Here is a 13,563-nt window from a genome sequence, read left to right on the forward strand (position 1 = left end):
AGGAGGCTGAGGCAAGAGAATCGCGTAAGCCCAAGAGTTAGAGGTTGCTGTGAGCCGTGTGACGCCACCGCACTCTACCCGAGGGCAGTTCAGTGAGACTCTGTCTCTACAAAAAAAAAAAAAAAAAAAAAAAAAAAACTGGAGGGAAACTATACTGAAACCAGTATTTATTCACTCTCTGTGTCCCTTCCGGAACCCTGCTTCCCACTCAATTTCTAGACTTTTCTTGCTGTATTGTTTCTGAACTATTATGGTACACATAATGCAATTAAAAATATAGCTGCCTCTATAAAAATCACTTAACTAAGCTGTTTCCCATATTCCATTAGAGAGAATAAATTCAGGTTTTTAGATAATAGGAAGCAATTGCAATAAAATGTAACTACTTTTGGAGGACCATATTTATTGTTCAACACTCTTGTCTGAAGGATCATTCAAAGGTGTACTACAAGCATGCCACTGTTCTCTGGGTCTAGCTCCAGAGCTCTGCATAAGTTTCACTTCTACATTTTGCACTTTTCTTATATTTTTCCATTAGAACAAATTCAGGGCTTTGTAGATTTGGCCACACACCTAGGAGTAAAGTTTTATAGGATATAAAAAACATAGTCAATTACTGCCCTTTCTGGAGGAAAACTAGTGCAATACCTTTAGAACATTTTGGGGTCAAAATGAGAAAATAAAACCTGAGGTGGATCTTGTTGAAAAGTTTCGCGAGGCGGGGTGGGTGGTAGCGAAGGGGAAGGTGGGTGGAGGTTGTGGGGGATGGGGACGGAGCGAGCCTTGCCTCTGCTAATGGTCATTGGCCTGTGGCTTTGAAACCATTGCCTGTCCTGCTAATGACACGCAGTTCTCATCTCCCTGCCGGCCTTGGATGCCGGGCTGCCTTTCCCTGGGCTAGCTGACGGGGACTGGGGTGCTTTCCCCGCGCCGCGGGGAGGGGCGTTCTTCGCCATCTCCTGGGGTTGCCCACTCGTGTCGTGGGGACCGCCCACGCGCGCTCCCTCCCCTGCGCACTGCTGCCATCTCTGCTCGCGCGACTTTTGTACCCAGCAGGCGGTCATGGGGGGCGGGGGGTTCCCGGCGCGGACCCCCGCGCTGCCACCCCGCGCCCAGCCCCACGCGCGCGGTGCGGTCCAAGCCTGGAATGGCAGCGCGGGGCCGGGCGCCGGCGGTGCCTCCCTGGGGGCAGCGGAGGCCCAGGCAGTGGCGGCGGGATCTTCCCTGGGCCCGGAGTCCGGGGGAGGAAGGGGAAGGGAGGAGGAAGAAGAGGAGAGGGAGGCGTTGATATAAAAAAAATCAAAGAATAAAAGAGAGAGAGAGAGAGAAAATAAAACCTAACTGTAGTCACATAGTTTACATATTTGTTAAATTACCCGGATCGCTGCTTTGGAATCACCCACATGTTCTATGGGCTTTTGTTCAATTTAATTACATTGAATTATTTTCCGAAATTAAAAGGGCTTGTTTATTGAATTCTCTAGTGTCATTGCCTTTTGTTGACTGCTGGCAATTTTAAATTAAAATCATTATTCTTCATAATTTCCATACTTACAGAGTTTTGCACTGTGTTCTCCCCTGGGCTGAATTAAAGAGCGTAACTTGTAATATAGTACATTTTATCCAAGATTACGTTTCTTAAAACAAGACATCTGTATTTTTCCTTAGGCCATTGTTTGAAGAATGGGCTTAAATATATGTGCCAAAGATCTGCCTGTGTTTTTAACTGCTTTCTTTAATTGGCATGAATCAGAAAGGTCTCCTTTCTACTGAAGGAGCTTTGTTAGTCTCTAGACTTGGTAATATCTTAATACTGGTTTGGTGTTTAGTACCAGACAGGGGTGGTAAAAATTTGGTTTTCCTTAGTATTTCTTGTCTTGTAGACAAAAATGGAACAGTCTTTTTAGAACTTCAGCCTCCACTTTTGTGATCACAAAAAGGAGATACAGCTATATTTCTAGCGTTTGCAATTACTACTCATCAACAAATTATTTCCACTATCAAATAGAAACCTATTGTCTCATTTTTTAGTCTTAGTGTGTTTCCATCTAAGTCAGTCTCCACTTGTCTTAGCCACTTTTACCGTGTTTCTTTTTCTACACCAGTTTCACTTATACACGATACAGTTTATCCTTTTCTCCTGTAACTTTCTGGGATTCCCTTTAATAGTTAGTGTCTTGCAGATAATCTCTCACATTCTTTTCTCACTTTTATTTCCCTGGAGTGAAGGTTGGGCTGCTTTCATTTCCATCCCAGTATTCATTAAGATAGCTAGGTGACACAGCCCTGGGATTTAACTTAATAATATTTGGAAGGCTTTCGGAGTTTATACCTTTTACTTTCTGCAATTCCAGTGCTATTACGTGAAGACATGGGCGGGGGTGGGGGGGGTCAGGAAAGGTAATCTTAGTCTGTAAGGCGCCAGCCCCATATACCGAGGGTGGCGGGTTCAAACCCGGCCCCGGCTGAACTGCAACCAAAAAATAGCCGGGCGTTATGGCGGGCGCCTGTAGTCCCAGCTACTCGGGAGGCTGAGGCAAGAGAATTGCTGAAGCCCAGGAGTTGGAGGTTGCTGTGAGCTGTGTGATGCCATGGCACTCTACTGAGGGTTATAAAGGGAGACTCTGTCTCTACAAAAAAAAAAAAAAAAAAAAAAAAAGGTAATCTTGAAGAGTATCATGTCATGATGTAACAAAGAGAATGGGGCCTATCCAAACTGGTAGTGAACCACAGGGTCAAACGCTGAAGACAGTTTTGGTAACAGGAGTTACTGGCACACGAGGCATAATTTATACAGTGTGATATAGATTATTCTCCTGAGAAATTTAGTGGGGCCAATAATCTAGGAGTCAAAGCTCGTTTCCAGGATGTGCGGTGTCACTGCAAGGGCTTGGTTTGCCTTAATCTGACCATAATTAGGAAGTGATGGAAGTGTTTATAGTGGATAGAAACTGCTCATGGACAAGAAAGGGGGATGAAGCAGGAAGAGGCCGGGCAGGAAGGGGAAGCAAGAGAGGAGGGACTTTCAAATGCATACATTATAAGTTTAGTTCTCTGAGACCTCGGAGAAGGGAGGTAGGCAGGTTTGTGGATGGAAAAAGAAGTATTTCTATCTACTGAGTAAAACAGAAGAAGGGATCACCTGCTAACGTAGAGTTCAGGCTGGGAGGCTCAGGATAGTGTTTGCCAGCGAGAGAAGCAAAAGAAATACAAAGTGTGCACTAAGGAAAAATGTTGGCTCAAAGTGGATCAAATCACATAGCTGCACAAAACTTTTCATCAGAATTATTTGATTAGCAAGAAAAGTATTTTTTCTTCCTTTCTTGATTTATATTAATTTTGTGATTTGTCTGGAGCACAGTAGGAAAAGCAGGTTGGAACAAAAGAAGTTGTATCATTGAGGCATGGGAAGTTGGCCTCATATCTTTGTTACCCTTTTCCTGAGCTTAAACTGGGGTCCTCTTTAACTGAGAAAGCCCCAAATTGTCATTCTAGTAAAAAAATTGAGGGTGTTTTTGACCCAAGTTGAATTTGACATTCTTCCTAATGCAATTTTGCATATATTGTAGATCAAGGAAGTCATCAGGCCGCACTCAACCTGATCACCCAGACTTTGCAGCACGTGCTGTCAGTGCTTGCTGTTTCCTACACGTTATCATGCTCCTTTCTGCTGCAGTATCTTTGTCTAAGGTGACTTCTACCCCGATAAAGCCTTTCGCCTGCCCAACCACACATTCTTTATACTTAACTTTAACTATGTGGTTTTCATCTCTGAAAACCTTGGCTTAAACTTGACCTCCTTTATAAAGCTGTCTAAAGCTGTAGCTGTCTTTTATCTCTTTCTCTCTGACTAGTGAATTCTGCCTAGTTCAAATCTTTTATTTTCATATTTCTCCCAATTTTCTTAGGTAGACTATAATTTTCCTGTGAGAAGGACCATGACATTGTATGTATTACATTGCATGTATTCATATGTACTAAGTCTTAATAAATGTTCTGTATGGAATTGTTTGTGGTTGGTGTTTTATTTTCGAATAGTGACTACAGTCGTTGATATTTACAATCAGTACAATGGCATGTTTGCTTTTTATTGTGAAGCTACAGACAATGCTTATTATCACTATTTATTTAGTATTTTGTGGTGTTTCAGGTCCTCTTAATAAGCTTTATTAATTTAGTCATTTAAAATGTTATTTTTAATTGGAGTTTTATTTTTCTTTCTTCATTTTTGTGATTTTGTGCATGCTTGGTTGGCCCCAATTCGTGACTCTTACGGATGTCATGGTAACCTGGCAGAGAGAATCCTTGGGTTAAGTTGTTCTTTCTTCCCTTCCCTGAGATGTGTTCAGCTGCTATGATATGCTTCTTCGGAACTCTTTTTATTCTTATAGTTCATTCCTTATGATAAAATTATGTCTTTTATGCTCTGGATTTTTCTCTACTATAAAGCCATAATGTGTCAGAGATATATCAAATCTCATAAAGATACATATATGTATATATGTGTATGTTACATATATATTACATATATATGTAAATATATATGTATGTTATACGTATATTACATACATATTAAATCTTATAAGAGAATATACTAATAATACATATAATGGCTTTTAAAATTTAACTCAATAGTAATTCTGTTTGTCTTGTGATTTGGTTCTTATTGAGTAGTGGTAATTTGCATGGTTTATTTAAGTCAAGGAATTTTTTATGCAATTAAAAAGTACAAAAGAAACATTTAACTTGACTAGTGAACTTATTACAAAATAAATGCAAAATATATTTATTATAAAGTTACAAGTGGTGTAAAAAAATACATATTTTTGTTTATTTTAGGAATCAAACATTCTAAGCCCAGTACAGGATGGGACGAAGAAACCTCAGATTGACAGCAATAAGAGCAATAACTACCGTATTGTCAAGGAGGTCAGCAGACGTGAAATATTTTTATATAGGTTTATGTTTGCACGACAGGTAATTTTTGCCTGTATTTCATATTGTTATTTGTTGTACTAAATGCTTTTCTTCTTCTTTTAAAAGATTTTGATTAGGCTAAGTAAACTTTGTGTACAGAATAAGAAGTGTCGGAATCAACATCAGCGATTACTGAAAAATATGGGGGCTCATTCGGTGGTGCTGGATCTTCTGCAGATACCCTATGAAAAGGTTGGTCCTTAGTTACTTTTATAATTTAACATTTAATTTTGATACAATTTCAAATGTTTAGCAAAGTTACAAAGAATTTTTTCTCCCTTAGCTGGGCATGGTGGCTCACGCCTATAATCCTAGCTAACTCTGGGTAGCCGAGGTGGGTTGTTTCGCCTGAGCTCAGGAGTTTGAGACCACCCTGAGCAAGATGGAGACCCCATCTCTACTGAAAATATAAAAATCTAGACGGATGTTGTGGGGGGCATTTGTTGTCCCAGCTGCTCCGGAGGCTGAGGCAAGAGAATTGCTTGAGCCCAAGAGTTTGAGGTTACTGTGAGCTGTGATGCCTCGGCACTCTACCAGAGTGATAGAGTGAGACTCTGTCTCCAAAAAAAGAAAGAAAGAAAAAAAAATGAAGTTCTTCTTCCCTTAATTATTTGGGAATGATTCATCTGCCTGATGACCCATCACCCTCAAACCCTTCAGTGTGTGATTCCTGCAAACAAAGATCACACCACAGCCTTCCAGGTTAGCACAGAGCAGGCACTCCACTGCTGCCCCATCTGGCTCACTGTTCACATTTCTCCCATTATCGCAGTCAACCCTGCCAAAGATCCACTTCAGAATCAGATGCTGCTCACTTGTCATGTCTGTTTAGATCTCCTCATGCTGGAACTGTCCTGACACTGATACCTTTAAAGGTAGTCACTTACTTTAAAGAATGGCCCTTAGTTTGGGTCATCTGATGTTTCTTTGTAATTAGATTCCATTACACATCTTTGGCAGGAATGTGACAGGAAGCCACATTCTTCTCACTGCTTCCTGTCAGTCAAGCGCGACTCTGATCTGTCCCATTCCTGGTGATGTTCACTCTGATCACTCGAGGACGGTGGTGTCTGTAGTCCTCTCCACTGTGAAGTACTCACTGCTTCACAGTGAGGGAAGTACTACTCACTTTGTACTTAATGCCTGTTTTGTCAAGTGGTGCTGTGAAACTAGTAAATATTCCAGACTCTGAGTTATTCATTCATTGTACTTATGTTCATCAGTCAATAGGTTATAATAAGGTTTCGTATAGTCAATAGGTTATAATAAGTTTCCATCATTATTTGTTCGGGTCCTCAGATTGTCTCAGCTTTGACCAGTGAGCCCCTGTAAGCTAGATTCTCTGTCCTCTAACATGCCTTCATCATACTTTGAGTACTTCCTTGATTTTTGGCACAATAAAGTGTTCCAGGATCATCTTGTGTTCTTCTTGCTCCAATCCTGGAATCAGCCACTTCTTCAGAAAGCCCCACTCCATTTGGTGGTTAATGGTGTTGAGAAGCAAAGTTCTGAGAACAAAGTGTGCTTATTGCTATCAGGATGTTAACCCCCTTTCCAGGACCTCTAAATAGACAAAACTAGAGCGTATACATATGTGTGTATTATATGTATAAGAGTGTGTGTGTGTGTGTATGCACAGATAGATATGCGATTACATTTGCGTCTATTTTCCTGTCAATATATTATTGCAAACCTTGGTTTCACAGTGATACATCTAATTCCAGCACCACAGGGTTTATTTTAGTTTCTCCTTTTCTGTATTGTATCTCTGTTATCAGGTCATGGGAAACCTGCTACGAAACTTTAATGTAGTTACTTTCTTATCACTACCCTGTCTAAACTAGCCTTCCATCCCTGCTGCAACCTGTTCCCCATGTGAATGCCCTCTGTACCCCACTTGGTCTCTGGTACCCACCACTGGATGCCCCAATTATCTCTCTGGGTGCAGCACACAGTCCCAGGCCCCTCTGTGTGTGGGTCCCTGCTCCATCTGGATCCCCCCCAATTTCTTTTCTTTTTTAGCATATAAATTTATACCATTCCTAAGAACCATAATAGAGAATGAAATAAAAGAGTTACTGAAAGATATGATGCTAAATCGTCAAGACTTATTATCTAAATTATTTTGTCTAACATAAGCATCAGACATACGATCAGTTCCCTTCTTCTAATAATTGTAACTTCAGCATTGAGTCTTTAGTTACTACTTTTTGGTTTTGAGTTTTCTCAGTTTGAAGAACCAGATTGTTAAGAAATAAACAAAAGAATAAGATGAAAGTATCAAAGAAATTTGAAACTCAGGAGAATTGGCTCTGATATTTTTCTGTACTACACAGTTTTTGAGTAGGAATTGGGAGTTTCTGGAATTGAAATCCCTTTGATATCTGTTAGTGGATTTTGAAATAAACCTTTTTTATGTTTTTATTTAGGAATGGAGTTTCTTTAACTTATTTATTAAGCTAGTTAATTCATCCCTAGGTTAAATAGGAGGAAATAGGTGTATTAATGAACTTAAGTTGATTATTTGGTTACAGATGGCATAAACCATAGACCCCCTAGGTTTGTAAACATTAAATTCATGTGCTATAAACGACCACTCAAACACGAGTCCATTTGGATCTCTAACATAGTGACCACTTGACAAATGGGACAGGGAAATTTTAGGTGGTTTCAGTGATAACATAAGAGACCACTGTTAGGAAGAGAGCTTTGAATTCTCGGAGTTTTGGGACTTAGGTTTCTTATTGAGATTTTTTTTTATTATATCGTAGCTGTGTATATTTATATATTTATTTATTTGCAATGTGCTGATTTGATATACAATGTGGAATGCTTAAATCAAACTGATTAACAGAGCCATCATCGCACTTACTTATTTGTTGTAGTAAGACATTTATACAATCCTCTTAATAGTTTTTGAAATGTCCCATTGCATTGTGCACAGATTCTTATAAGCAAATGATAGTAGCGTATTTTAGGACTTTGGAAAATGACAGGGAATAAAGAAAGCTACTTAAGAGTGTTAAGAAAGAAGAGATAAAGGAGAGGAGGACAGAGATGAGAGGGAAAGGGGAGGGGAGAAATTGAGGAGAAAAGGGAAAAAGAAAGAGGTGGAAATAAGAGACTAGGTAAATAGTGAAAGGATGGGAGTGGGGAGAATCGAGATTGATGAGAAATATGAAAAAGAGAGAAAGTTCACAGGGTGGAGGAGAGAGGAAAAGTGAGTGGAGAGGAGGAAAGAGTGAGGGCAGAATGAGAGAAAAAGGAGGCAGGAGAGGAGAAGGAATAGATGTTAGGAGAAACGTAGGAAGGGAGAAGGATCAGAAGGAGGGATGGAGAAGGGGGAGAAAAGCAGAAAAACAGAGGAAAAAGGAAACAGAGCCAGATATACAGACACACTGGGAAAGGGGGATGTTTTGGAAGGGGAAGAATTAGAGAGTTGGGAGGTGCAGCAGAGGGGGAGGAGAAGTGAGATCAGGGGACAGAGAGCGGAACGTGGGGCGGAGAGGGGGGAGTAAGGCAGGGGAGAAAGAGGAGGCTCTCTGCAGAGGACCAGATGGGGGTTGACAGAGTAGAGCAGAACAGACACAGGAGGGAAAATAGAGAAGGTGAGGAGGATCTAGGAAACAGAGGGGAGGGACAAGAGAGGTAAGAGGAGTGAAAAATAAAGGGCCCAGAGAAAGGGGAGCAAAAACTATGGGTCAGAGAGAAAAATGGTTCCTGGGTGAAAACACATACTTTTGGTAACATTCACTCTCCTGTGTGGGTTTCTCTGTGGTCACGTGCTCCTCTCTGTCTTACAGAATGATGAGAAGATGAATGAGGTAATGAATCTGGCCCATACGTTCCTGCAGAATTTCTGTCGAGGGAATCCACAGAATCAAGTTCTTCTTCATAAACATCTGAATTTGTTTTTAACTCCGGGTGTAAGTATTTTAGTGACTTATAGTTAAGCGTGCATCAACTTTGTTTTAGAACATTAATAGAATTTTAGTAATCATCATCTCATTTTTTTTCCTTGTAAGGATTCTCTCCCTAAAAGCAAATATTTTGCACTTCTATTACAGAAACTTTTATAGAAACTTGAAACTTTATACCAATTTTACATGCAAATGATAACTTCATTTGTATGTAAGTAGTTTAATATTAGGGAAAAGATACGGTTAGAACAAAGAACTGACTCTCTTAATACCAGGAGTAAAATAAATATTGAGAGCTCAAAGGCGGAGGTTGCCCTGGTCTGTAAAATGTGTTTGAGTGGATCTTAGGGAAGAGCTAGCTTTGAATTTTAAATTAATCTCAACTGTTGCTTGTTGGACCTGGTGGCTCATGTCTATAATCCTGGCACTCTGGGAGGCCAAGGCATGAGGGTCTCTTGAGCTGAGTTCAAGACAGTCTGAGCAAAAATGAGACCATGTCTCTACTAAAAATAGAGAAATTTGCCAGGCATGATGGCAACTACTTTGGAAGATAACTTGAACCCAAGAGTTTGAAGTTGCCATGAGCTGTGATGATGCCACTGTACTAACCTTGCAATAGGGTGAGACCCTGTCTCCAAAAAAACTTCAAAAAGGAGACACTGTTGGCAACATGATGCGCTTTATGATAATAAGCTCCTTTCTCCACCTAAATTCCTGTGTTTGCTCAGTTTTCTTTTCATGGTTAACAATCTCATTGCATTTTGTAATAGATTTGCACAGAAAATTCACTGTGGCTTCCTATAAAGCATGAAACTGATCTCAAGCAGGGAAATTAGTCTAAACTACGGACCAGACACTTGATCTTGTCAGAATCACAAGGGCACGTTCTTCTGTGTCTAGCTCCTTGAAGCAGAAACCATGCGGCACATCTTCATGAACAATTACCATCTGTGCAATGAGATCAGCGAGAGGGTCGTGCAGCACTTTGTGCACTGCATTGAGACACACGGCCGCCACGTGGAGTACCTGAGGTTTTTGCAAACAATTGTCAAAGCAGATGGTAAATATGTGAAGAAATGCCAGGATATGGTCATGACAGAGGTATGTTCTCAGTTTGCATTTTATCAGCTTCACATAAATAGTGTGTTGGAATGAGTATTTTCTGTTAATTTCAAGTGAAACCCCAACAAATGTAGATTTGGAAAATAATCATAACTACTTAAGAACAAATATATTTTGGTTTAATCTAGTGAAGCAATATCTTAAGGTTTGTCTTTTTTTTTTTTTTTTTGTAATCTATAATGAGTTTATATAGTTTAAATAATGGGTAAAATCCCATGAAGTGTTTTAGGTTACTTGGAATGAAAGTGACAAAATTTTATAGTTTTAAGTTTCCAATAATATAACACAGACAGATGACCTGTGTCATCCCTGTGCCTTTGTCACTCTGTTTCTGAAAGATGCAGTGGGTGTTCTCTGTCACTGTTTGCAGAGAAACACAAACAAAAACAAACTTTGAAGAAAATCAAAGTTATTAATAAAATCTACTCATCAGCCATTTACTGCAACATGTGGAAACTTACTATTTAGAGTGAATTAAAAATTTAAGAAAAATGAATGGATGAAATATTTCATTTATTTTACCTTTTTCAGTCTGATGTTTGACATTAAATGATATTTATGTAATAAGTTACTTGGAACCAAGTGTGATATGTTGAAAAACTGGCGGCTCAAAGAGACCATTTGGGTAAATCACTGCTCTGTGATCTCATGGTTCTCTAGTGGCCCATATTGATTATTCATTCATGGTTTCCAATCATTGCATGGTAGATTATATTGGTTTAAGAGCGTGTTCATAAATTCATGTTTACCTTAAATTTGGGAATGGGGAAATTTCCATATTGATTCAATATGATCGAGATCTGCTGCATAGAAATCTTAAAATGAATTCAGCTTAAGGCTTTGAATTGTTAAGTGTGAAGTATTGTTATTAAACATTTTAAGGAACAATTTAAACTTATAAGGTTTACTTATTTACTTTCACAATAGTTCTTCATTGCCTATTAGTATGGGAACTAATTTGATTTTGTATTGTGACCACCAAGGAAAGGATTGGAGTAGGAAAGCAGCCAATATGTGAACCAATCCTGTAACACTTACTGGGTGATGTGTTGCCATGTGTAAAGAATTTTCATGTTAACATATGATCCATATATTTGACACATATACATTCTCTTACAAGACTTTCAAAAGAAGCCAATTAATTGGCATATCAATTTAAATGTTTTCAATTTAAATATGATATATATAGAAAAATTGTGTATCTTTTGTTACCCACCACTAAAATTTCACATTGTGGTTATAAAATTGGTACTGATCATAGATGGACAATAAGACATTAGTAATTTGAGCAATAAAATTACATAATTTATTGTTGGAATTGTTCACTAAAATTACATTTGTTTACATGTGAATTAAATTTATTTAATATGAATGAAAATATATGTTCCAAAAGCCTCTACCTATTCATTTCTTTGTCTCTCCCAATTCAAAGTCCTTTTTTCCTCCTCATTTCTCCCATCTATGAATGTACCTCCCTTCTCTGCTGATGCCTTCCCGTCACACATGGAATTTTCTGGATTTTTATGGAGCCGTGTTTGGCTCAATAGACTTGCTTACTTTTCCAATCACTGTTGAAGTGGATGGGGACTTTTATTATGCTTTAGTAAAATTATAAAATTTCTCATGCTTTGGTGGCAGAGTCTTCCATTTGAAGTGGAGGGAAATAACTTTGATCTTTTCTAGGTTTGATTTCAGTATAACTCACTGATGAACAATTTACTATCATCTATGTCATTTAATTCTTGCCCCATCTGCCGCTCCCATATCTCCCCAACTGGTTTCGAGAGCATCCATAACCGATCCTTTGGCATGCTTTCACCTCCCTGCCTTGGCATAGCTCTGCTTTTGCAATATTATCTATGTTTATGCAAAGAGATACATGTGTTTTCAGATAGATCAAGTGTTTAAAAATAACTACAAGGATGAACATTTGGACTGCTATGTAGACTCTCTTATCATTTCAGTTGATAAATGGGGGTGAAGATGTGCTGATATTTTACAATGATCGAGCATCATTTCCAATCCTTCTCCATATGATGTGTTCGGAGAGAGACCGCGGGGATGAGAGTGGCCCCTTAGCCTACCACATCACGCTGGTGGAGTTGCTGGCAGCATGCACAGAGGGGAAAAATGTCTATACTGAAATCAAGTGTAATTCCCTTCTGCCCCTGGACGACATAGTGAGGGTGGTGACCCACGATGACTGCATCCCTGAGGTAAGCCTGCCAAAAGCTTAGCAGCTGTAGAATCATTATTAACATTCAAAGTTTATCGGAGTCCAGAAGTGTCTCATACTAATATTTATAATGAGATCATGTATTAAGGAATTGTATTTAGCTATATAATTTGGAAAATTTTAAGGAGCATAAAAAGGTCTACTTTTTAATAAGATATTCTAAAAGGAGCTATGAAAGAGGATAAACTTTTTATAAAAGTATAACTACTGTTAGTTTAGGAGAAGCTACTATGCAAGTCTCGTAGATTCTAAACATGACAATGAGATTAAACAGAAAGGTTTACTGGATAAAGTAAACTGGATAAAGCTGGATAAAGGATTCATAATCATTGACTGGAGAGGCGGGGAAGTGCTGTTGCAGAACCATGTATTAAAATCTACAAGTTTGGGCGGTGTCTGTGTTTCAGTGAGTAGGGCGTAGGCCCCATATGTCGAGGGTGGCGGGTTCGAACCCAGCCCCGGCCCAACTGCAACAAAAAAATAGCTGTGCGTTGTGGTGGGCGCCTGTAGTCCCAGCTGCTCTGGAGGCTGAGGCAAGAGAATCGCTGAAGCCCAAGAGCTGGAGGTTGCTGTCAGCCGTGTGACGTCACAGCACTCTACCCGGGGGCGGTACAGTGAGACTCTGTCTCTACAAAAAAAAAAAAAAAAAACTACGAGTTTACCTGGCTATCTGGAATAGATGCATTTTTGAAAACACACACACACATTTTGCTTTATTTGCACGTCATCTTTTGTTCTTTGTCCTTGTTTTCGGTCTGATAGCAGAAAAAAGGCAGGTAGACGCTGGCTGTCTGCCAGCAGGATTCTTTTCCTGCGGCTTCCGGGAATGTACACATTGTAATAATTTCTTTCTTTTTTACTGTTATGGTGTATTGTTGGAAAGTTTTAAAATGTGGGATGGTATGCTGAAAATGACATAAAACCAAAGATTTAAGCACAGTAACTTAAAAAGGTGTCGGATGATGTTTACTTTCCAACTTTCAAATTAGTGTAGTCCTCTGAGAGTATATTTTTGTGAAATTTTGTAGAATTGTTGCAACCTCAGTTCAGAGTACTTTGTACCTCAGCTGGTCTGAAATAAGATGGCAAAGAGAGGAAGTACAGTGCCGTGGTGAAATTCCCGGGTTCTGCTCCCTTTGAGAGCCTGGCCTAGCTATCTTTTTTCTCCACTTGCAGCTCCCTCTGACTACACCTCTCTTGCCTCTTATATTCACCGAAGTGACAAGTCATCTTCATCCTTCAGATCTTGATTCAAGCCTTCCTTCTTCAGGGAAGACTTCCCTGGCTTCCTTTAGAAAGTGTATCAGA

The 13,563-nt window shown here is 39.4% G+C and overlaps 1 protein-coding gene across 2 annotated transcripts in view; it reads left to right on the forward strand.

The window, feature by feature from the left end:
* ITPR2 (inositol 1,4,5-trisphosphate receptor type 2) overlaps window positions 1-13,563 on the forward strand; it is a 537,798-nt gene that overhangs the window by 252,716 nt on the left and 271,519 nt on the right. For both annotated transcript variants that reach the window (XM_053554147.1, XM_053554146.1), the window contains exons 27-31: window positions 4,840-4,929; window positions 5,044-5,169; window positions 8,781-8,903; window positions 9,798-9,998; window positions 11,984-12,235. In XM_053554147.1, the coding sequence (XP_053410122.1) occupies window positions 4,840-4,929; window positions 5,044-5,169; window positions 8,781-8,903; window positions 9,798-9,998; window positions 11,984-12,235 (792 nt within the window). The remainder of the gene's footprint in view (window positions 1-4,839; window positions 4,930-5,043; window positions 5,170-8,780; window positions 8,904-9,797; window positions 9,999-11,983; window positions 12,236-13,563) is intronic.

This window comes from Nycticebus coucang, chromosome 12 (genome assembly GCF_027406575.1).
Source record: "Nycticebus coucang isolate mNycCou1 chromosome 12, mNycCou1.pri, whole genome shotgun sequence".
NCBI classification, from domain to species: Eukaryota; Metazoa; Chordata; class Mammalia; order Primates; family Lorisidae; genus Nycticebus; species Nycticebus coucang.